This window comes from Poecilia reticulata, chromosome 13 (assembly GCF_904066995.2).
Source record: "Poecilia reticulata chromosome 13, P_reticulata-male-v2, whole genome shotgun sequence".
In the NCBI taxonomy this organism is placed as follows: Eukaryota; Metazoa; Chordata; class Actinopteri; order Cyprinodontiformes; family Poeciliidae; genus Poecilia; species Poecilia reticulata.
Genome location: NC_088842.1, coordinates 18974548 through 19000883, shown reverse-complemented (window position 1 = coordinate 19000883; position 26336 = coordinate 18974548). Strand labels below are relative to the sequence as shown.

At 39.6% G+C, this 26336-nt stretch overlaps 1 protein-coding gene across 1 annotated transcript in view; it reads left to right on the top strand.

Annotated features, from left to right (window-relative positions):
• Positions 1-26336, top strand: part of lekr1 (Leucine-, glutamate- and lysine-rich protein 1) — a 77787-nt gene that overhangs the window by 48835 nt on the left and 2616 nt on the right. Inside the window, exons 7-11 of the mRNA XM_008425324.3 lie at positions 3939-4016; positions 5513-5716; positions 13689-13764; positions 18566-18709; positions 19559-19759. Of these exons, the coding sequence (XP_008423546.2) occupies positions 3939-4016; positions 5513-5716; positions 13689-13764; positions 18566-18709; positions 19559-19759 (703 nt within the window). The remainder of the gene's footprint in view (positions 1-3938; positions 4017-5512; positions 5717-13688; positions 13765-18565; positions 18710-19558; positions 19760-26336) is intronic.

Sequence of the window (26336 nt, the reverse complement as noted above, 5' to 3'; positions counted from 1 at the left end):
CGCAACTTTACTTCGTTTCTCAGCAACAAAATACAGCCCATCGTTATTTATTGACGATTTTACGTGTCCACAAACACAGGAATCTAATGTTAAGTTTCGTACGTTTTGAAGCTCATTCCTCCTCACATAATCGGAAAAGCCGGGAATGGCGGCGCTTTTGACATTTCTCTGACATTTGGAAAAACATGGTTTACTAATTTTAGCATAACTCCGGTTATACTTGGCCTATTAACACAATTTAAAAACTGGTGTGTAGTTTATAATGTACACTTTAAGCTCAAGTGGAAAGTGAGACTGAGGGAGGTGGAGTCTTGCTGCTATGCCGTAACAAACTAGACGTAAAAAGAGCTATAAGGCTATGGACCCCTATTGTTTAACGGATCGATACTCGCGGATGAAAAATCGATACTTTCCGAGGGCGGAAAATATCGATATATATCGCCGAATCGATTTATTTATACAGCTCTACTAAGTATATATTTAGTGAGAGTTGATATTTAGTGATAACACCTATCACTAAATATGTATTTAGTGATAGGTGCTGCATTATATTAAACTAAATATAAATGTCTCTTTTATTTCTGATCGAGCTTTTTCTTTCCGTTTCTCTTATTGGCTGAATTAAAGAAACACCCACAACCTTTTTATATGCATGTGTGTGTGTGTGTGTGTGTGTGTGTGTGTGTGTGTGTGTGTGTGTGTGTGTGTGTGTGTGTGTGCGTGTGTGTGTGTGTGAGAGTATGCGTATCATGTTTCTTCTTAGTCCCAGTCTGTACCATATAAGCTGCAGAGCATCCCAAGCCTTGGATTCTTCGGTTTGACATTCGTGAACAATAAGTTTGTTTGTGTGTAAGCGTTGCCATAACAGCTTCCTAACCTTTAACCCCACCCCTCACCCACCACCTCCATCGACTGAGTGTTCAGCACCTGTTGTCTTTTTGTGGCGCCAGTCCGTTGCTTTGGAAACACACACGCACACTGCCACACACACACACACATTTCCGCCGTGGCAAGAACAGAGCAAGGCTGTGGAATTTATCTGCTCCAAGCACGCCGTCTAAGGGATGTTCAAGTGCAGACTATTGACACACATCCACTTACACACTCTTCAAGACTTTGGTGTATCATTTCCTTTGTCAGTTTTCTTCTAATACTTGAAAAAAAATCTTGTGTACTTACAAGAGCTTTTAAGGAGTGAAGTATATCTCACATAACTGGGAGTATTTCTAGGCTTGATGGGCAACTATGAATGTTCCAGACTTGACAGGAGTTTCCCAGCGGAGCGTTCTGAACATGTAACTTCTGGCTGACATGTGTGTTAATGGTGATAGGAAGGTTCCAGCTGCGCTCTGATTGGCAGGAATCACTGAGCAGATCCTTTCATCACGGGATGAACACATGGCAGACGTAGGCTCAGTTTAAAGGATGGATTAGAGGCAAGGGAGGAACAGATGAAAGAAAGGATAGATGCACTGAACAAGGGAGGATGGATGAAAGAGTACGTGGTGGAATGATTGAAGGTCAAGAGAGAAAGAGCAAAGGATAGATGTGATTGATGTGAAACGGCTTGTTTTCATAAGACTGCTGCATGCTGACTGTCTCTCCCTTTCAGTGTGTGTGTGTGTGTGTGTGTGTGTGTGTGTGTGTGCATGTGTATACATTAAAGTTAAAGTGAGAGTGTGAGTATCTGCAGTAATTTACCTATTGATCTCAGGGTGCAACTGAAGACTTTTTCTCCTCCTTATCTTCTCTGCCTCACACACAAACATAAAGACTTTTTTTTTTTTCCTTCGTGACTGTTTATCTTGGTTAGATTTAATCAGTCACAGCCCTTCAGGAAATTCTTTTTTTAGCCTGTTTTGTTGTATTGAATTCAAAGAAAATCAAAACCGTCTTGATTCTCTTTATCTAATATAAAGTAATCAGAAAATCTCAAAGAAATTACGTTTTGATGAGTAGGGTTTCTTTTCCCCCGTTCAAGACTTTCTTTGTATTTTGTTGACCGTATTTTGATATGGAGTGCTTGATCTGCCACAGTTTTAAACGGCACTGTCACCTGAATTTTCTCCGCTCTAGAATCAGCAGAGGCACATCGCCCTGTTTATCTCAGTCTGTTTTAATTCTGTGTTCCTTTTTTTTGACTGATTGATACATCTACTTACACTAGAAACAAATATGTTTCTAAGACTACAATAAGGGGATAATTACTGGTTCCGTTAGAATCTGTCATCAATAATTGGATTTTCTTTAAACGGGCGGTATTATGGAAAATAAACTTTTTTGATGTTCAAATGTTATTCCCTCATCAAAAACATACCTGATAAAAACAAAGTTAATTGTTAGTAGAGGCACAATATTGTGATGACTTCTTGAAGGTAGAGTTTCAGAAATAGCAGGAGTTTTTAAAGTGACAGAGACCCAATTGCAAGGCATTTAAATTAAAATGTAAAATTTCTTTCAAGTCATTTTTTATGTATACAGCATTTGTTAGCAAGTGTAGTTAACAGAGATGGAAACACATAATACTACCCCTTTAAAGTCAGCTGAATTTTGTGCGTATTCATTCAGTTTTCAGTTTTCATTGATTCAGTTTTCAGCATGTTTTTACATCTTGAATGTCTGATATAAGAAATCATAAGCTGTTCGCACAGTTTAAAAATGCAGTATATATATATATATATATTTATATATTAGGAAAACTATTTAACCACATCCGTCATCCGTGGCCTCGCTAACTAGTCTTAGCATTCGTGGAAGGCTATGTTGTGATGAATCGGCTGTAGCGTAGCAGAGAGCAAGAGGGAGTGGAGTGATGTGAGTGGTGCATACACGAGAGTGATTGATAGCGCTAAAACCCTCTCTTGTCTCTCTTTGGTTGTTTCTGCCTGTGTGATTTATTTCAACAGTTAGTACTGGAAGCACTGGGATAAAGTAGAGCTAGATTTTTTTACAGATTGTCTCGTACCATCACGATAATAATGATCATTTCAACAAATATGTAAAAAAAACAAACATATTCTTTAATAAAAGTGCAGCTTTTACTGAATCCACCAAAAAACTGAAGACAGTTATCAGAAAAATCTGTGAAATTGGAAGTGAAAACAGGCTGTCTGCCTGTGAGCTTAGACATGCTGGTCCTCTCACTCTGTATCCTCATTGCGTGCGGCTGCAAGGTCACAGGGCTAGACAGCCTGTAACACACGCACACACACACACACACACACACACGTATACACATTAACTGACCGTGCCATCAGAGAGGGAATTAGGTTGAGAAGCTGACAGGGTTAGTAGGGTTAGGGTAAAGTGTGTTTGTGGGTGTGTGTGGGTGCGTGTGTGTGTCTGAGAATATATGTGGCAGTGTGTGTGTGTAGGTGTGTATGTTGGTCCATGTACACTTGTTGTCAAAAACATGTAGATTTGAACTTATAAATGATTTTCAGTGTCCCTTCTGAGGAGTCAAGGTGCAGCTACAGAAAGAAAAAGAAATGTTATTTTAAACAGTGTGAAAATTTTGTGTTGAAAGTCCAAAACAACATGAAAAACTGTCCAATCTAGCCATCAGAGAACAGCCCACAGCAGTTTTTAAGCATGAGGAGTTGGAATATACAGGAAGCTATCTTGAACTTTTGCTGATCCCAGTGGGAGGATCCATTGTTAAGGCTGGCTTCTTCCTCACAAGGATACAAGCGTGGGAGTAGTCAGGACACCAGTTAGATGGATTTGGTCTCTGGCTCAGTGACACTTGAGATTGTAAAAACAAGCTCAGGGAATAAATGTGCATCGTTCTGCCTCGATATGACACTGGGGTCAAATGACTCTAAATTTCTGGAAAGGAGAAAAATATGATAGTTTTTGAGTTTTTGTCACTGTCTTGTTAATGCATATACTGTACATAAACTGATCAACCACGTTATTGTTGCACTTTATGTCCCCAGGGAACAGAAGACGCAGTGGGATGAGCAGCTGCTTAAACAGGAAGACGCTGAGAAGGAATACGGACAGAAACTGCTCAGGTTTATCAACCTTTCCCTCTTTTCATATTTCCCACACACCGAGCAATAAATTCCCTTAGCTTCTCCCACACAACCCCTTTACTCAGCCCAGTCATTCTCCTAACCACCGTCTTCTTCCTGCGCTCCCATGCACTTCCAGATCTATTGCCTCCCGAGCGAGCTGGGTACGTTAGCATCTCTTAAATTAGTTGAGGAGATCTTAGGCTCCGTTAAGTGCTTGTGACGCTGCAGAGTCTCGTGCGAGGCTGGTGCAACAGATGGAAGCACTTCTTAGCTGGCGTGGAGTCGTGTTTCTCACAAACTCTCATCAGTGCCCAGAAGCATGTACGTTGCAGCAGATATGCTTTGATTAGCCAGCATCGCACTGATATACAGACATGCACATGTGTGTCACATACCCCCAATCCACATGTGTACGCCCACAGAAAGACACGTATAAGTGCAGGGGCCTCTCATCTTCCACTTGCAGGCATGCGGGGTGTATATTTTTTCACATGCTATCTGCCGGTATTTCCTTTCTAGTCTGCTGGCCGCTTGGTGTGTTCAGTTACACTGTCGATTTATTTCCCATCCCACACAGCAGTCTCTGATCTAACCCCATGGCTCCTATAAAGCTCAACCTATAATAGCAACGGGGGTGGATGTAATTTCAGACTGTGTGAGGGTGAGAAGACAACAATTTTCCAATCCCCTAAGAATGGTGACCATAAGTGCCTGAAGAGTGTTAATCTGGTCAAGACTCCACACCTATCCTCTTTTATGCTGCAACAAATTATTCATTAGCTATAAAATGTCTAAAAGCCTCATGCTTGTTTGTTTATAAAAAGAAATCAGATTCATATTGTTTGTTAATTAATAGCATATTTATTAAATATGACCTCATTACTTCATGGTCAACAAACAAACGAGGAAAAAAAAACAAGCAAAAATGTATTCATCCATTGTAGGATTGCAAATATTTATTTATATATGTGTAAATATTTATATATATAATATTTATAATATTCATAAGAACAAAAAAAAATTTAAAATAGAAATGTTGACTTATGTTTAATACTTGCCTAAAGATCACTAATTTCAAAAGGTTCTGACAAACGAGCCTCATCGGACCAAATATCCTAATTTATTGCATATAACTGTGGAATGACTGAATAAACTTGGATAATAAGAGGTGCAACTTCCATTTTCGGATTGCTAAAGTATTTTTTTTAAATATGCCCCAGTTTTCCATGTCTGTGACTTATGTACTTTAATAAAAGTTTTCCAAAGATACTGGATGGTTTTATCCTGATGTAACAAAGCTGGCTTTCATCAGTTACCTGTTGACCTATCAGCACAGAATCATGGTGCACCTGCAGGTGTGCATGCATGGGTGGTTGTTCAGAACAGGCGCAAACATGTCCTGTTTAAACACAGATGAAAAGAGCACTTCCTCCCAGAATATTGTAATACAGACATGTTTGTGCAACTCTCACCCTTTGTGTCTTTATCAACAGATTAACAGTGGAAGTAGAGGAGAAAAATAAGAAGTGGTTGTTATGTCAACAAAGGTGTGATGCCATGGAGAAGCAGCTGTTGTCATGGGAGCAGAGAGAGGAAGAACTAAACCAGAAGTGGCATGCAGCTGGAGAGGAAGTGATGCAAACTAGGGAAATTCTGGAAAAGATTTGGCAGGAAAACGGGGAGCTGATCAAAGAAAGGTCATCGATTCATGATTCTTCTGCTTTCTTGTTGTTTCTCCTTTGTGTTCCAGATTATCAGATTCTATTCTCTTTATATCTGTTCACTTCTACCCTATAGTTTATTCTGAATACAATAATTATTATTAATGCCAATTCACCCTATATTCAGCTGCTTATGCATAGACTGGCTTACAAAACATTTAAAATAAGAAACTAATGAACCATCTTTAGTCCTGTCAGAAGCATCCATATTGTAATTTACTTCAATGAATTTTGACTAGTTTTGTTCATAGAACTGCTTAAGCACAACTGTGTTCTGGCGTTCTCTTAATAGTCTGAAGAGATGGGACAGCCTGAGTGAGGAAACAGGTCAGTAAATATTTACAGCTCAGTTCAGCCCGAGAGGACAGATTTGGGTTTGGAACAACATAACACAAAACAGTGCAAACGTCAAAGGGACCAAACTTTGCGTAAATCTTGAAGAGTAGAATTGAACCCTGAGGCAAACACCACTTTCACATCGCAGACTATTCGATAACCTTGTGTTTATAGTTTTAAAGGATTAAACGCCCCTGAGATCAAAGTTTGGATAACCAAAACGGCCGGTTCGAATATATTTTGGTCAACTGAGAAATTTTTACTGAGCTCTAATTATTCCACAGTGGACTCCCGGGTGTGAAAACACCTTAAATATCTTAATATTTTAATTTAAGATTTCATTTGCAAGTTTACTTTGTAAAAGTACAAAGAATAATTTTCATAGTTTAATTGTTACCATAGCTAAAATCTGATGCTATCAGTTTAATATTTGTGGTTGAGCTTGCTTTGTTCACACATACGTATCAGTAAATAATAACCAATTACTGTTAACCTCAGCCTATGAAACTCCAGCGAATCTGTGTTGAAACTAGTGGTGGTGATGTTCTTAACAGCCCCTAACTCATATTCTTCTTACGGCCCCATAATCCCTTGGCAGAGCCGTGCATGATGAGCTAGAGCCATGGCACAGTGCAACTCTCTGCTGGATGTGAGAGACAAACAGGGAAATTTAATTCATGTGGCACTAGCGGGGGACAATGTTTTTTTTTGTTCAGTCTTTAATAAGCACCACAGAAGCTTTTTTTTTCGTAGGCTGAGATTTATGGGACGAGTTCTTCTGATCCCCACTCTTCATAGTCAGCCAGCTGGCGCTGTAGCGCTCATTCATGTTTACAGGTCCACTTTTGCGGCTGCACGCCTAGCAGATCTGTCTGACTGCAGAGGAGAAGAGGTAGCGAAGACATTTGATATGGCATAGTTTGAGGCATTAGTGGCACTGCAAAACATCAGTGTGCTGCGTGAGCACGGGGCGAGTACAACAGCTTCTCCATCGACTGAACCAGGAAAATCTCTGGTTGTCCCTTATGTCAGTGGTTTCTATAGACAAATTTGCAGACTTTTTTTTATTAATATTAAGTAATTATTAGGACTAGCCATCTATCGGCTCTATCCACAATAAACAGGTCACAAAGGAAGCATTGGGGGAATTTATCAGTCACCATAATGTTAGCAAAGTGAAAACGTCATATTAAAATCCAAAGCATCTGTTTTCACTCGTGACTGTTTTCCTCATGTTTATTTTACTTTATATTTACAAAACGAACCTCCTTACATACATCACCACCCATGAGCTTAAAAACCAAGTTAATAAATCATACTGCAGTTTGAAAGACCTATGAAATTTGTCAAAGTTTGAATCAGTTCTGTGCTGCTAGCGTATTTGTTTTGATGAATTTCCAAAGAGACTATCTCCCTTAGGACACTGTAACACACTAAGGTTCTATCTGGACCAAGCAGTTCACACTGACAGGTATAGCAGCAGAGCATGGACTCCATTCACAGCCTGTATCCCGTAATATAACCGTACAAGGTTCAACTCTGAGCTTCGAGATCCTTGCTGAATGTCTTCCCCCTTCTCTTTTCCCCTTTCTTGTGTGAACACTGTCAATAAAGGTGCTTTGAAATTTCTTTAAAAAAAACAAGCAGTATCTTAACATTTATATGAAATACAGATATTAAAATTGAGACTACTGCTCAATTTTTACTTGAGCAGTAGTCCAATATTTTGAACATGCTGTCACAATACTGCTTGCTAATTGGTCATAGAAAAACGGGCATTTTTTAATGACTGAGCAAATCGCAGCCGCATGTCTTACTGGGCTTGCCTTAATTAGACCCCACATCTAGTATTTGGGTTTGGACAATTAGTGCATAGGTTCCTGATGAAATCCACTTCTGTAAAGCTTTTGGTCTCTTAGATTAATAATTTTACTCAGCTGTCCCTAAAATTATAAATCATCAAAGTTCCAAGAAAACAGATACATGGGATTTACAGGACCTCTACTGGCATTTTTAGCATGCCTGCTGTAATCAAAAAATGTCAGCAAGAATCCTGAAATGCAGACTCAGGTGGGTTTTTTTTTTTAACCAATTGAAAAAAACATCAGAATGCTACAAATATTTCTAGTCTTGTGGTTCAAGAATGTCTTCATGTTTTTTTATGGCTTGTGAGCCTTTTTGAAGTGGATTACAATGCTGTGATTCACTGGGAGATGGTTCATAATAAGAATGACTGTGACAGAGTGACATTTAAATGGAATATAAATAATTGATAGGAGAAACAGTCAAGGAAACATAAATATTTCCTTGACTTTTCAGCAGTTTTCCCCTTAGAATACAAAGTATAAAGGGCTGAAGAGTAATGCACACTGAGGTTGAGTTCACATTAGAAACAAATTCTTGCATGACAGGGTTTATTTTTCACTCCTCAGGATCACAAATAATTTAAAACCTATATATTTTCCTCTGTGGTTCTCTTCACGTTTAAGATAAGACTAGCTTCTAGAATTGACATGAATTAGTGAAAAGCATCACAGTAGGATTGCTCCATAAGTCCACATATGATTAACAAAGCCATGAGGTTTTAATTGCTGAACAGCTACATGTGTTTATTCTTCAAAAGATTGGTAACCTGTCTTTTAGATTAACTGAAAACATTCATATATAGTGTAGATAATGGATTCCTGAAGCCGGAGCTTTCCCGTATCTGTATGCTTAGTATTTTAAGTCATCACAGATGGAATCTGGTACGCGGTCATTAGTTTTCTGTTCTTTAATAGTTATATCATGTCTTCGATGTCTTCAATGACAGATGCCTTTTTTGGAATAAGAGATCCCATATTATATCTAAAGTCATGCTCAAAGTTAATTTCTACCCTTCAAGGGGAATGTTTGCACAATGTCTGAGACTGTTGTAATAGTACAAATAAGTCACGGTTCAATAAGTTTCTCAGTTTTAAGGTCATGGTTGGAGTGGGTATACCACAACATCAAAAAGAATCAAATGCAAATGCCAAATAAATGTGACTTTTTTTTTTCTTGTACACAGAAAATAAGTCTAAAGAGACTTGAAAATAACCCACCCCTGTTAGTTACCGGGTTCTGACATCAAAGGATTTGTAACACAATGGAAGATTTGTGTGCTGAAACATTGCTTTAAATTAAAAAAAAAAAAAACTTAATTGTGCCATATTTAAATGCATTTATAAAGTATTAGGCATTGCAAAGTGCATAATCCACAAACATGAAGGTGAAAAAATGTCTGATGTCAAGGAAAGAACAAATATGCAATAGATTGTCATAATAGTACCATTATCTACATACACAGCTCATATTTCACTGCTGTTACAAGTTACGTGAAACCTGATGCTTTTTCAGGCTGTAGATTGAATTTGCCTCATGTCATCATTTCTAGTTATTTTTGCATTTTTGGAAGTGCTGATCGCCAGTGACTTAGGCAGCCTTTGCCACTACAGGTGATGTGTGAGCCATAACAGCTTCAGTAGTTTTCAGTTGTTACTTTTCCTTAAAAACTAAACATTTTAGCAAAGAACCCGCTCAAGCACATACACGAAAGTAAAAGTTGTCTATTTGCACCACATATTGCATCTTAAGCTGCAGTTTAAAATTACACACATAATGCATAGTATAAATACAGTAAATCTAAATTTTTTATATTTTTCACTGTAATTTTACTTTTTAAAAGTTAAGTCAAAATATTTGAATAAAGCAATATAGAGGATTTCTTGTTGTGAAATTCTGAACTTTGACCTTAACTGACAGAAGTGAAGTTTTTAGATTTGTAATTTTTCAAGTTAAACAAAGCATGTAACCAAATTACTCCTGGTTTAAAAAAAAGTCCTTTAGTAACAATTACAGAAATAATAGCTCCTCCCCATCTGTTGCTCTGTGTGCAGCTACCGTTATGAATCTTAATGAAGAAGCTGTTGATGAAAATCACTTGTGAAGTGACTGTGAAAAGACAACCTTAAAAACCACCAGGTCACCCTTCCCCCAGGCTAGTGAGAGATTGAAGGGTGATACAATAGAAAACCTGATGAGAGACATGAAACACAGCCATGATGGACAGTTGGATGATAAGATGAAGCAGGAAAGGAGAGACGATAGAAAGGAGGCCAGGAGGAGGAAGGTGGGCCTTGACTGGTCTGAGGAGTTACATCACCAGCTCTTGCATGAGAAGCACGCGACACTGGGGCTGCACACGTTCTACACGCACACAAGAGAGACGTCTCAGCATGCCCTGGATTCAGGGAAAGTGACAGAATTGAAAACAGAGGGACAGGGTGAGTGAGGGCAAGAGCTGGGAGAGGAAGAAAAACCAATGAAAGCCGCAATAAGTTGAAAGAGTAAAAGATTTAAAAGTCAAGAGAGGTCAGAAGTTTCTTTGCCTACTCATACATCTTTTAAATGTGAGAGGACTTGTTTCAAGTGGTTTCAGGCAGCTGCATTTTCGTGACTGAAATGATGTCCCTCAGAAGCTCTCCAGCCCATCCACCCTTCCACAGAGACGTGGTTTCAAGCCTTGGGCACAAGATAACGCCTTCATCTATGTTTACTTCACACTTTTTTCTGCTTTTCAAGTTCTCTCCTTTTTGCTCTTGTGGAAAGTATATCATCCTTGTCTGGATCTTGACTTTTATTATGGCTCTCAGTCCTTTTTTATTCACACATCATAAATTGCTATTGCTATAAAACGGGGTCCATTTTTTCTTTTACAAGGCGGCACATTTCTGCTCGGAAATTCTGGGGTTAGTGGAAGACAATTCCTCATCCTGGAATCAAAATCAGCTTTCCAGGTGGAGAGCTCTGTCCCCAAGTATAATTCCCGGGGGATGCATGATGTCAGCAGAGACTCCTGATAACTCCCGATCGTCATTGTTGATTCACGGACAGTGAGTAAAAAGCTATTTAAAACTGCCCTTGTGCAGGGTCGACTTTTGTCTGCATGTGCACACATAGATGCTATCAGCATCCAGAGCAGAAACAAGGAATGTGCTTTTTTTTTTTTTGAAGAGGCATCAGCCGCTCACACACATGTTCTCTGCCTGCATTTGGTCCTTAAAAGCAGCCTGGCATGTGAGCAAATGAAAGAGTGTTCCCAGATTTTCCCATCATTCCACCCTATAATCCCCCCAGACCTCCTTCTGAGGGCTAAAGTTGCACGCACCCTCATGCTCCCTGGGGTGGGTGCGGGGTGTCGCGCACACACACACATAGGCTCAAAGTTGATCCTAAAACTGCTGGTGCGTTTATCTTTCCTGAGATCTCCAGTTTTTGATAATCAGAGGCGAGTTATATCTGGCAGGACACGTACACACTCAGGCACTCCAACCCACCCACATGCAGACGCATAGAGATATTGTATGCATCAGCAGTTTGATACATATTAAAAAGGCTTTGACTTCATAAATCTGTCAAATCCTCACGTCCTGGGGTTTCTTTTCTAGAAAGGACTTAACTATGAAATCCCTGATGGCTCTGTGCTTTGAACACACACACGCACAAACACACACCGTATTATCGCAGAGCAATGCAAACTTCACAGTAACCATGCCAAACGTATCTAAAATAACATTTTACACTCCAGTAGATGGTTTCACAGTGACGGCTCCTCTTTTACTTCCGTCTTCTCTCACATCTCTTGTCTCCCCTTAATGAGGACCAAGCAACGTTCGAAAGGGAGTCAGACCTTGGCATCAAACTCGCAACTCTCTGGGAGCGTTCATGCGGAAACTTTTGGCTGCATCTATTTTTGCGCTTTTCCCTGTGCGTGCACGCGGTCAGTAGGCTGATGTGATTAGCTGGAGCTAGTGGAGTGAACAATATTATGTCTGTCCTGACTTAGAGGAGAGGGAATGTGCAGGCCGCTCTTTATTACGTTGTAGGTTATGTGGTGTTTCATCAGATATATGCACAGTGAGAGGTGTGCACACAAATATGTCACCACACACTTGTTTTTTTTTTTTTTTATAAAAATGGTTCCTTTTTGACAAATGTTGCACCACTAAACAGAGTGCCTAGGAGCGATAGATCGTCCATTTAACTTTTTACATTTTCTTACATTATGACCTGATTTTAATATATTTTAATAAGATTTATGCGAAGGACAAAACTGTGAATAATTGTGAAAAAGTGTAAGGTTTTCGGAAATATACATTCATCTCCTGTGCATTAAAACATTGAAGAAAACCTCTGTCTTGTACTCCACCACATGGGCTATGATATGATCCAAACCTTTCCATTGTAGTTCTGGCTGTATGTTTAGTCTTGTCGTCCATCTGAAAGGTGTGTCCTGGTCTCAAGTCATCAACAAACCGTCCATCATCACCTATGACCAGCTTCCACCTCGATGCTGAAGAAACTCATATCCATAGCATGAGGACACTTTTCAAACTTGCATTTGTCAAAATATTGTGAAATTTAAACAGTTGTGCACTATGTGATGTTGGGGGGTGACATAAAAGCTTAATAAAATAAAATATCTATTTTATTTTATTAAGCCAACAATGGCATTGTTGGCTTTTATTAAGCCAACAATGTTTGCACATAAGTTGGCTTGGTTACAAGACGATACATATTTAATGCACTGATTGTTTTAGCAAAATGTTCAGTCGTCCCAGATATTATTTGGCAGCTTGTATTTTCACTCCAAAACTGACTGTCTAAACATTTCTTAAAAGCGGTCAGCTCCTCTGCTTGTCCTCTGAGATTCATTGTCCTTCACATCTTATCAGCCAGAGCAGCTGCTGAAATGACACTTTATATTTGTGCAGAAGATCAACAATTCAATAAGGTTTATTCTCTCCGGCTATCTCAGGCTCACGTTCCACAGTTCACTTTGTCCTCGCTTTCTGACTTCCATTTCATTTTTTATTTGCTCACCACTTTTTTCTTTCTGCGGATGTCCAGATCAAGATTTTTTTCCGCGATAATGACCTGAGTCATTAAAGAATATAGGCAGATGGATTCTAGAGTTAATAAAATCAATACTATGTATATGTGTGAAAGCTCTGTATCTTCAAAGTGCAGTAAAGTAGCAAGCTAGATTTCCTCAGTACTTCCTAAATCGTGACATGGTTAAGTTGTAAAGACCAAAGCATTCATAGTCTAAAAAACTCCAGCTAACAAAGGGTGTCCTTTCTTTTCACCATGACTGTTTACATGTATATTAGGCGGCTAATTCACTGGTGTCTTGTTCGAGTCTTATTTATTTCTGCCTGTGCTTTAATAACTATTTAAGCCTACAGAGTTTGTAAAAAAAAAACAGTAAAAAACATTTAGTTGCAGTGAATATTTAATTTTGTTTTCAGCACAATACAGCAGATTTCCATCTGGCTATGGGAACAGATGGCTATTTACTTCTGCCATATCAAAAGGGTTATGAGTTACTTATCGTTGGGGCATTCGCTATTTCAACATAGATTCAGATGTTATTGTCACCACTTATGTTTCTTTAACAATTTGTTCATTGTTGACATTTTATTTAGATAATTGGGAAATGTGTAAGTTTTGCAGACATTAAGTAATTGCTGTTGCAACAAATAATACTTTATTTCACTGATGTAACACTGCGCTATGTTTGTATTTGCAGAGATATTTTGATTGAGTCTCATGATCGAGCCGTGATCAGCATGAAGTACAACCACAGCAAAGAACTTGCCTCAATGGTGAGGGTCATAACCATTTTAAGAACAAGAAAAATGTCCCAGTTTGCTCCCTTTCAACCATTATTTGTCCATCTGTTCTACTAGTTTGTATATAAATTGGCTAGGTTATTTGCGTAAAAAACAAATCATAGAGTACACATAAACACTGCACCAGATGCTCTGTCAGAAAGTACTGGAAAATAAGAACCTTGGAAAGATGGAAACTAGTAACTGATTAAAAATTGCCTCATGTGATCTTATTGGAGAGATGTAATGTCTATGATGCAATGTTTTAACATAAGAAGAGCTGTAGCGAAGCAGAGCTGAAAGCTGCGTCTGGGGCGTATCAGTTTACGCTGATGTAAACAGACGTTCGGGACCGCATCCAAGGCATTGTCCCAGTTCAGAAGAGTTTAAATAGGGAGAATCCCAAGACAAAATGTGGATGAGATTATGGGGCTCTGAGACCAGCAGTCAGTTGGATGTACACAAATCTGAGCACATACTCACACACTGACAATTAGCCAACAGTGTTGCAGTGTCTTGTGCTGTCTGGCAGCAAGAGGCTCAGAGGTTTAGCTTTACATCACTGCTCAGAGGTTGTTTTTCCAAGAATAAAAGTCTGTTGTGCAAAGATCTCAAGTGAACACACACTGGTTTATGTTTGAAAGAACAGAGATGTTTAATTTGGAAGACCTATTTGTTGTTGAGATTGACCTACTTTGTTGATGTTTTCAGATGTTGCTTTAATATTTTCATTTAGTGCTCTTTCACAATACAATCTACTTTGTGACGTGTACCAGTCCCTCCTGCAGCAATCCCTCCCCCGCGCCCCCACACATCACAGGGATGTTGTCACCCCTGTACTTCAGCCAAATTCATAATTATTGTAATTCTGGCCAAACCCTTCAGTTTTAGTTTTAATGGAAAACAACATGTTTGAAAAACCTGATGTTTTTGTCTCTGTGTGAAAACTGTAACCAGGCTTATTGCTGCCTTTAGTGTCATAGCATACAGAACTCAGCTCATCACAGATGATGAAACTCTCCCTTCAGCTTCAGTCAGACTGGGGTTGATTTGCACCTGTTGCATCAAAACATGTTGCCCTGAGGGACATAGAACTCGTCAACTTCCTCTATTATTGAAGGGCTGTACATCCCTGTGCTGTTTAAACTTGCAAAACAATTGGTAGAGCAGATGAATGTCCCTTCTGGCATCTGGAACTTGTACTAAAGAAGGAAACACCAGATTTTGGAGGTCCACCATTCTCACCCTGATATCTTGCTTGAGTTCCTGTCACACAAGAAAGCAGCGTTTTTGATTTGTTGTCCTAACACACGTCCAGTGTTGTGCCGCTAATGGTCAAAAACATACAAAACCATTCCGTACTATCATCATGACTTTCCAAAATGATTTAATTTAATGCAAAGTTGGTATTTTTAATGGACTTTCAATGCAACTTTTAGAGCAACTTTGCATTAAAAGATGTCATTATTTACTGAATGACACTTCATGACAAGTGTCATAAACATTCATAAAGACTTCTTTATGTTCATGACAGATGTTATGTCATGTTTTTGACAGTGTCATGTCAGTCTTATGCACACCCCTTCAAATAAAGTGTTAGCCTTTAATGGTATGGAAGGAAGTAATTAAGAAAATCAACAAATTATTTTGGTATTTAGCAAATAGAAACAATTTTGGTTATCTAAATGGACTTAAAACAGAAACAGTTTAGTCTGATTTGATATCAAGGAGTGAGAAAAAATGATTAATGTGTCTTTTCATACAGGGTATATTGGGTAAATATCTGGTTTCAGCTGTTAGCAATTGTGTGGAGATATTTTCACCAGACTGCCTGGAGGGGAAAATAGACTGGCCGCATAAAAAAACCAAGGAGGATGGTGCATGAGAGTAAACTAAACAATATATATACATGAGGCCTTTGAGTCAGCATGAAACTGCTGTAACTCATTCTGCAGCATCACACATTTCTTACATTTAGACCGAGGCAGACTTGTTTGGCTTACTGTAAACTTTCCCATCTAGATTTGAAAATGTCACAGACAAACACACCGACACATATACGTGTGAAGACTGATGCTGACACAGAAAATGGTTGAAAACATCTCCCACACTGGTAGACATCCAAGCAGGTTATTTCTCGTCATGGGCTTCCTGACTTCGTATGGGTGCATAACCCATGAAGAGGAAGTGGCCACTCTGCTGCTCTTTTCAGATACAAACTGCAGCTGTGTACATACACACACAGGGTCTACGCACACAAACCATCCATGCTCCTCACACGTACATTTCAACCAGCGAAAAGGAAGTGGTGTTTTCTCATTTCATCCAACACACGCAATGTTAGTCTCTCATACAGCCTCTCAAACCCAAACCATAACACGCATGCACGCACTGGGTCAAATATACACATTTTCACACGCCACTCTGTTTTGTTTTTTTTCCCTCCGACACCCACATCCACTTTTTTTTTTTTTACACTTGCAGGCATAAGTGCACGCAATCACACACAGAGATTAACACAGTCACAGTGGTGTGTTAGTCTGCGACACTGACATCGAGTGGCTCTGATCTTCCATACTGGTGTTGGAAAAACAAGGTGGCCTTGGTTGAGCTTGAGTAAAAAATGTGCCACACAGAGCTTTGCTGTCTGGAGACCAAAGTGGTGTCTTATGTAGCAAAAAATTCATTTTTCATTTGAAGGAGTCCAACGACAAGAACTCACATTTTGAGGACTTGCATTATTAGAGAATAAGCGCTCACGTTTCTGCCACTGTTCACAAACTGTGAGTGAATTATTGGAGTGTTTTGAGGTTGGCTAAAGGTCAGCGAGTTTTTCTTCAGATTTATGTACAGCTCCGGTCACAGGTTGATTTTCTAGTACAGAGACAACTTTCAAGTTAGTCCATACATTTTTAAGAGGGTTGAGGTTGGGGCCAGTCCAGAAGCTTATTGTTAGCCAGTTCTTTGCATTCTGAGAGCAGTGTTTTAAAATAGATTATCAACTCTGTCCAAATGTCATCAATCTGACCCAAAAACTGTCCTCAGATTAAAGGAAGTTAAAATTCAAAGAAACATAGTCTTCTCAAACTTTCTCAAATCCGTCATACACTAGAATAGCGGTTCTCAACGTGGGCGGTACCGCCCCCCAGGGGGCGTTCAGAGGCCGGCAGGGGGCGCTGGCGGACATTTTTACAAAAGGGGGGCGCTGGGATGCCTTTGGGGGGCGTTTGGTCGAAGGTAAACTTCATACCTTAAATCCACAACAATACCAGTTTAGACTTTGAGCAACTTGGTAAAACTGTATTGTGTAACATTAAATCATGCTTGGCTGCAGCTGTATCGATGGCAGCTCTTCTTCTATTTAGTGATTGTATCTTCATGGCGCAGCTCCGCTCCGCATCAGTTCAGCGTTACACCAGCTGATGACGCTGCTGTGATTCACTTTGTCTGGTATTTATGTAGGCTACGTTTTGGCAGTTCTGTGATCATGTCAAAGCAGCAATTTATATTAAAAAGTGTTTTATTTCCGTTTGAAAGCTGCACGCTACCATGAAAGAACAACAGAAAATCGCTCTTAATTACTAAAATCACGATACCTTCACTTTGTATCCCTCTGAAAAATTAACCCATTTAAATAAAGAAATCCGTCCATGGGTGATACCACGATAGAGGGCGTTCATTTTATAGCGTTAACACGGTGCTGCAAGTGGTCCGACGTGAAACGGGTTTGATGGAACAACGGTACCGCAGCACTTTTAAATTTCAATAATCAGAATGCCGTAATTGTTTCCGTTGTTTTAAAAGTTTTATGTCAGTCTGCCTTTTCACCAAAGATATGTTTCCCGATCGCCCTGCACCTTAGGGGGTTAAAAAAAAAAAAAAAAAAAGCCGAGCACATTGCGCAAAACTCTGAAACAGGAGAAGCGGGACATAAAACGGTCGACGAACTAGATGTGAATTATGGCATAAAAACAGAGAATCCGACGCTGAACCGTGAAAAATCAACACATGATGTGAAACACATGACGATTAAGCGGCGCAGCAGGTGATGAATGAATATTACTGATGATCAATAAACAATAAAATAAATCTAGCAACAGGAAAGAAACTAAAGTGGACATAGCAATAAACCGAGAGAGGATAATACTAATCAAATGAAACTAAATGGAAATGAATGAAAAACAAAATGCAAGAATAAACTAAGAAACTAAAGTAAATACGGAGGAATAAACTGGTATGGCAAGACCTTTCGAGCAATAATTAATACAGAGGACTGTATGGCAAGAATAAACAGACACTATTTCCAGATAAAAGGTAAAATAATATTGTTGAAGTGCCATGGGCAGGGGCATACACATTATTCAGGTAGATGCGAAAACATGCGAAACATACGCTCCCCCCTCCCCCCCCCCCCCCCAGATAAGATAAGTCAAATATTCAATCAGCATTATGATGAAGTTTGTGTTTTAAATCACCACCATGTAAAGAGAACAGTTCAAATTTATCTTCAAGGCTCAACATTGATAAGACATTCGTGCTAAGACACGTCTGACTGGAAATGTATACTTCCTCAATAGATAAGTTGGAAATGAACAGTCTTTTTCTAGATACTTAGATAAGTTAGTGACTTGATTTTTTATATTACGGGACGTATGACTATTATTTCTTTGTTGTCAGTTTGTAAGCGATACCTTATGGCTTCTGTGTTGCTGTCAATGTGGTTTAGGAAAGTAAACATTAGCTCATAAAATAGACTCCTACTGCACCCATGATTTGTTTTCTTGATATTTTGCAGCTGGCTTCTGCTCTGGAAGAAGAAAGACTTCAGAGTTCTTTGCACCTACAGAAGAAGTTGGAAGAGCTTCGAAGGGAGGCTGATCTACAGCTGAAGACAGAGCGGGAAAAGAGGCAGGCGTTGCTTTCAGAACTTCGCCTAAAGGTGCAGAATGGAGTCCACATTCAAAATACTCAAAAATGAAGCATGCACAATGGTATTTGGGATACTGGCCTAGTGCTCCTTAATTGGGAGACAAAATTTTGAGCTTGGTATCAAATTTACCTATCTCCCATCTGATAAAAGCTTTAAAGCCTGAAAGGTTTAGCCAACGTTAAAGATGTTTTTTGGTAAGCAGACTAATTGAATAAGACCCAAACACTTCAGTTTATAGTACAAACAAGTTTGAACTAAGAAACGGCTCTTCTAGTTTCCCCCTAACAGCTTCCCTTATAATTTGTCTGCATTTCTGTCCTCTATCCCGCCTGTGTAGTTATTTACCTTGCATGCTTTCTAGCGTTCCTGCAGCACGCACACGCTCGCATGCAGACAGCATGATTAATTTTGTGGTTTCAAGAGATTTTAAATCCAGACAGTGGAGGTGAGACTGCAGAAGGCAACACGCAAACAGCCCTCCTACATCCTCAAATACATTTCCTCCCACAGTACGAATCTATGAGTAACAAGGAAGCACGCTGAAGTTCTAGCAGAAATAGGATCACTAATTTGTCAGACAATGCGTTTCTAGTTTGTAGAAAATTTGCTGAATTCCTCCTTCTATTCTTGCCGTGTTCGTCTCTGCAGATTCCCTCATAGCCACATCCTGTGCAAAGACTAATCACGGTCACCAAAAACACCCAGCCCAATGTGTTTTCAATTTTATTGTTACCCTCAAACAATATTTGATTTAGAGCAACAAGAAAACAGAAATTCTGCTGAAATGTGAAAATGTGTCCCAGAACCTTAACTGTTAGCTGTTTCAATGTACAATCTAAAAATCAACCCCGTTTTTAGCTGGAGGAGGAGAGGCTGGCGGTGCAGCACCTGAGACGGGAACTTCATCAGGAGAGGAAATGCAGAGACGATCAGAGGACAGAAGAGGCAGCGAGGGAGAGGAGAGAGAAGGGGGAACACCGACAGGGGCAACAAAAGCTGAGCCAAGCTAAATGTGAGCTAGCTCTGGTAACTGAGAAGAATGTCACACTTACAGAAGAGGTGGGTATTCAGTGTTCATACCTCCTAAACTGCTCACATCTTGCCACATCACAACCAAAAACTTTAGTGTACTTTATTACAACCAACAAGAAGTACTGCGTAATTATAAAGTGGAAAGAAAAAAGGGTTTTGTGTTTTCTAAATGAGTAAGTATCCAAAACACTGCCCTGCATTTGCATTTTCAGGCTACAAATTGCCAAGTAGGGAACGAATGATCAGCTAATGATCAGATGAGACTAAAGCTGAACCTTTGGCTTTTATGCAAAACGCTATTTGTGGATGAAGCCTAACACTGTACATCAACCTGAAAGAAAGTGGTCACAGCATTATTGTATTTACAAATAGAGAAATAGAGTCCGGGTCTCTGCAAAGCTAGCAGAGACCCAGAATGATTAATTGCAGCTTGAGGTGATTCTGTCTCACCAGTGGGAGATTAATTAAGATGTTCACCACTCTATGCAAAGTTTTAACTCTCTTCTTCAAAATTATGAGCTACTCTGTATTTATGTCACCTGAAATCCCACTAAAATGTATTGAAAAGAGGGCATGAAAACTTTATGAAGTCCCAGCTTGTCATTGTCATATCTGCACATGTGTGTGTTACTAACATTTCTCCAAAGCTTGTTCCGGTTGCTTAAGAAGTGTTTGATAAGAGACATTTTCAGTCGCTCAGTATTTCCCACTCGTATGTTTCTGTGCCAACAGCAGTCACACAACACCAGGAATAAATTTAGTCACTGTGTATCTATGAGAGTGTGACGGCCGATGAACATAGTGAGCGACTTTTAAATGGACAGAAAAAGCGAGAGCGCTGGAGATGAAGCTCACATTTGTCCCAGGTGCCGAGTGTGTAGGGATGCATCTCTGTGCCAGCGCTGTCCACATGCAGCTTGTTTTGGGCCCAGAGATAAAATGTGAAAGGGGGGAAGGACATGAAAGGGAGCAAGACGGGACGTACATATAAATGATTTGCAGAGAGGACTGAATGAGGGAGGCGCACTGCGCATGTATATGTGTACGGCAGTGGGGGAAAAAAATGTGTGTGGGGGGGGGGATTGTATAAACGTACCACAAAGAGGATTCTGAGGACGGCTTCCTAAACTGAGAACCAGCATTAAATTTGCTCGACCTTCGCAGTGAATGTGTTTGCTGTGTTGCAGTGTGAGGCTGCAGTTACGACATGCATCAGCTGTCTAACCACTAACACACACAATCCCATGCAAACAAGCAAACGTCTAATTTTTTTGTGCCTGCTTCCCTGTCTGGGTTTGAGACCAGCTTTCTGTGTCTTGGTTTGCAAATTATCTACCAAACAAACGACCGAAGCTTAAATAAATTGTCATGCTTTTATACATCAGAAACTTTAATGTTCACTTCATTCCAGCAGGGATGTGGCAAACTGTCACCTCGTGTAATTTTGATGCTGCTGTCAAGCTTGCGGTTTTTTTAATGACAAAAAAAAAAAAAAAAAAAACGAGGAAAATTTGCGTCTATCTAAAGCATCTAACTGAGCATGCATTCCTGGGAAGTTAGTATTTTATTGTTGTTGTATTTTTTTCAACTTGATTGCAGTCTCGATTCATTTAAACAGGCATGCATGCCATCCTTATGTTCTCCCCAAAACCTTGTAAAAGTATTTGCTCTCTTCAGGTCTGTTTTGCTGACTGAGAACAACTATATGCTGTGGCTTCAGAAAAAGGGTTATTGAGAGCTGTGGGGCAAACCAAAACTCTAAAGTCGCAAAAGATCAAAGCAAAACCAAAATGCTTCTCTTTGATCTCTGATCATGCATAGTGGGAGAAGAGCAGATTACGTGATTTCTCAGGTTGATGGGCACTTGTCACATTTCGAGATGTACATTTCTTCTGTAGGTTTATTTAAAATTCTATGACAAACTGTTAATCAATACAAGAAAAATGCAAAGTCTTAAATCAGAATGCATGGGTGAACAGAATGTCATGTCTTCTATAAAAAAAATTGTGTAAATTTGTGCAATTGTAAAACATGGAATTATTCATGAGGAACGGATCTTTCAGAAAACGTAATTTTACTCTTGCGTATAATATGTATCTATATATACCTACCAGTTACTTTTTTGTAGACCGGGGGAGCAATACGGGATATTTACGGCTCCTCCGTTCAGAAGCTCATCTACCAGCCATGTTCCGCCTCCCTTTTGTTCAGACCGGGATCATATAAGTTTATTGTGCGGTTCGTCCGTAAAGCTGCTCTTACCCTGTAAGCATCAACCCTCAGCCGCCCGCCGTGTTCAGTCTCTCCGCTCACCTGTATAAATCCTCCTCAGCTTCTTCCCGCCATTCAACCAGCAGCTCCGGAGTAGCAGGCTGCCGAACTCCCGGCATCGCGCCGGTCATTTTAAGAATGTTTATTGGTCCCACAAAAACGATGAAAACCCGGAATTATCACCAATCAGTAAAATCCCCGCGGGCCGAACTTGAAGATTGGACGTTATGCCGCTAACACGTAGCTTCCGTCAACAACTCAGAGGCGGAAGTCAGAGCTCCGCGCAACGCAGATCATGTTCCGGCCGGAACACGGTGCGCTAAATGATAAAACATAAATTAACGAAGCTTCGAGACAGGTCAATTTTCCTCGAGGAATTTTAATAATCGAGGTACTCGAATCACTCGAGGAATCGTTTCAGCCCTAATATATACATCATCCCACAGTAGCCTGTAAAGGTCATTAAGTCCCATATTTGCCTCTTACCATCTTGTCATTATTTGTTCATCGCAGTGCATCTCTGCCTCTCACATTTATGCAGCTGAGCTTTGTAGTGTTGTGGTCTGACAGTCTTCTAACAGCTCTCGCTCTCTGCTCTCCATCCAGCCTCTTTAACTGCCTTCCTTTCAGAGTGCCTGTCCAGAACAGTTCAGCCAGTTCAAGGTGCCCCGATGCCAATTTCACAGCTGACATGCTCCTTTATGTCAGTCGTAGACCTTCAGCTCAGCAGCTTCTCCCGCCTCCTACGCCCTCATCTTTCTCGATTCATTTAAACAGACCTTTTCTTTTACCGTTCAGTGACGGAAGATCTGTTTGCATAATCTCTTCTTTCTCCCCTTTTCTTTCTATTCCTTTTGCTTTTCCTGTTTTTAGCTACATCTTTTTAATGATCCACCCCAGCTTGTATCTGGTTCATCTCTTTTATTGTGTTTTTTCCTCAGTAGTATTGATCTGTGAACATGTGTGTACGTGCATGTTGGTTAGAGATAACTTGGTTTTGATCATGACCTTGTGATATCACCCTGTTGCTAAGCTACTGTGTCAAAGTCTGAGCATTTTCCTCAACTGCTGAAGGACATCGGTGACCTTTCACCTATCTGTTTTTCCAGACAACAAAATAATGATCATTCTCTTGGGAACAATACGTCATTTTAAGACCGAACAAAAAACACAAAATCAGAACAACTTTCCATCAAAACCACTTACCATCATTCGGTGTAGGGGCCACAGTTGTGTTTATGGATTTGTGTCCACATGATTGAGCATCTTGTAAACTGCAAATTCCAAATGGGAACCCACTGGAACATCAATTTCAGATTTAATGTAATCTCCTGCTGCATTCATAGAATTAAATTTTTTATCTCACAATAAACTGTGTCTGCTTTTTCAAACACTGCCTCTGGTGCTAGTGTTGTTTAATTACTTGATAAAAATTTGTTCATGTTGTTTGTCATATTTTTAAATTCAAAATTTAACTTGCTTGATGAGTGCAACAAATGTGTTACAGATTTTTTAATATGCCTCTATTGAAATAATACATATACACATATGTGGATGATGGTCACAAAGGCCCCACTGCAAGACTCCAAATATTTCCAATCATTACTTGTGACTCTCAAAGGTGCATTTCAAAAGATCAAAACATCACTGGAAAGTGTATTTATTTTAGGTATTTTTTATTTTATTTTTTAAAGAGGCAAAACTTGTGTTTGATTTTGTAGACTTGTACACTTAGAGCTAAATACTAAAAGTTTCCTTGGAAATTTAAATATTAAATATTAGGACCAATAAAAGTAGGATTTTTATTACAGAAATGTCAGCCAAGTACATACTGTACATATAGTTCAGTGTTGCATGGAGACTTTAATAGCAGCCTGCATTACTGGGTCTGCTGTCTCTCATCTTAATCTCAACAATACCCCATAGCTCTTTCCTGGGAAATCGAGCACAGTAGCACCATTTCTATTAAAGCAGCTTTTGGTATTTATTTTGCAGCTTTCCCTGCTTGTATTTGGTAATTATGAATTATTTTACTGTTCCTCGAGTGCAGCACTTTGGTGCAACTGTTTTGTTATAAAGTGCTACACAAATTAAGTTGAGACAACTGTTGTTAGCCGTATTCATTATAATTTTGTAATAACACAACAATCTGTAATAAAAATAAAATATTTTAACTATTTTACATAGTACTACAATTTTCTGGGAAAATCCAGTAGTAGGCTTTTGTCGGCTGTAAGTAGGATCACACATGCAAATACACGCAGGTCTTTTTTTGTTGTTTTTTGTTTATTCAGAGTAAGATTATCGCCCAAGTTCTTTACTTTCCCTCTTTCTCTTTTTTTTCCGGTCAGATTCTGGCAGTCTGGCTAAAGTCTAACCACTAAAACTCAGCCACCCCTCCACTGGGCTTCCTGGTTCTCTCCCCTCTCTCTGCTGCATTGTTTCAGTTGAGCAGAACAACTGAAAAAGATCACAGTGTCTGGAGGAAAAGACACCTGCCTGACCCTTGCCCTCTCGCTAAAGACTTGGGTTACGTAAAACACACACACGGACAAAAATGTGTGTGTGTGTTATTGTGTATGTGTTCCCAGTGGAATTTGGTTGAGAGTGATGCACTAAAAGGATGAGCTTTGTGAGTTTGTGCGTGACGTCCATTTGATGACCTTCTCTTGACTTTGAAAGTCAGACGACCTTTGTCAGCACTGAGGTCAGATGCAGTATGGCTGATGCACGCCTTAAATGTAAATCAGTGGAACAGTGTTCCTTTACACAGCCCACTGGTTTCTTGACTTACACCAATAACACACACACAGTATGGTTGGTTTGACCTCTTTTCCTGATCTGATGTACAAGACAAATTAAACAGCAATAACAGATTGAATTCAGATTAAATTATTTGGCTGGAACCAAGTAAGGTTGAACAACTTTGTAAAACGTGGACAGCACAACAACAAGGGAAGACGCTAGAATTGTGTGCATGACATGTCTTTACACAGACTGATTGCTTTGGAAACAATATAACAGTCTGTAGCAGAAGGAAGAACACTAGTTAACATGTTAGCATTAAGCTTAAACTTGGCCAATTAAAGTTGTTAAAGTCCATGTTGATGTAATTTGTGGAGCACTTCTGTGCTGGGCAACTGCAATCTAGGCAAACAGAGAGGCAACAGGGAAGCTACCAAGGCGGTTGTAGTAATTGCTTTGCTTTAGTCTAATATATAATCCCCAAGGTTTTTGTGTTTTTTGCTTTCAGAGTGGCAACGAATACATTTCTCTATATCCTAATTGATCCACTCAGTACATTTTCTCTAAGGACCAACATCTCTTTGAGACTAGTCTTGGAAAAGACTAGTCTCCTATTGAGTCACTAATTTTCAGAATCCCCCTCTTGAGCTTCTGTGCGTAGGTGGAGGTTTATTCTGTAATTATCACTGATGGTCCAAAATGGATGCCACAACATCTCTCCTTAATCCCTCCTCTGGCCTTATTGTTGTTTTAAAGGCACATATGTTCCAAATATGGCTGTAAACATTTACTGTGAGTGTGGTATTAATTAGAAGAAGAGTCCACAGAGACTGCCCAAGGGCATCTGCTGGAGTCTCCTATAGCCGCTGAATTGGAGAGTTTAAGTTTAACATTTAATCACAGGATGATGGAAACAACACGTGTGTGTCATCAAATGGCAGATGGTCTTAATGATGTAAACCGTTCAAACGACACATGTTTGTGGTTAAATGCGCCAGTAGTATTTATAACCTCTTGCTTCGTGTTAGTTAAACAGGCAGGTGACCTCATCAGGCAGCCTTGAAAGAACTTGAAAGAATGACTTTTTATTTCAAATTTCTGGCCTTGGATATAAAGCTAGCAGCTTCTGTATACCATCCTTTATTTTCTGTGTTGCTGGTTCTAATCACACTTTCCCGGATAACAAAAAAACATTTATTTGTCAGTAGTCTTCTGGATGTAAACAGCCTAATGTGTCCCATATTGCTCCCAGTGATGTAAGGGATTTTAACTTCTTCTGTAATCATAAAGGGAACACATTTTATCTATTAGATCTGCAGCGCTTTTGTGCATCACTACAGTGCAGAGTCTAAGTGCTTTTAATTCAGCATTGTTCCTGCTGTGTATGTTTTTGGGTATCTTGCCTGTTGGGTCTTGCTGACCGAGTCTCTTTTTTTTTTGACTGTGCCAATTTTAAATGTCACTGTCGCTGCTCGGAACAGTCACCTTTTCTGTCACCACAAAATTGATTTTTTTTTACGTTTAAGTGTCAGGTTGCTGCAGTTTCTCTCACTCTCTGAACGTTTCACTTCCACATTAATGTCTGTGG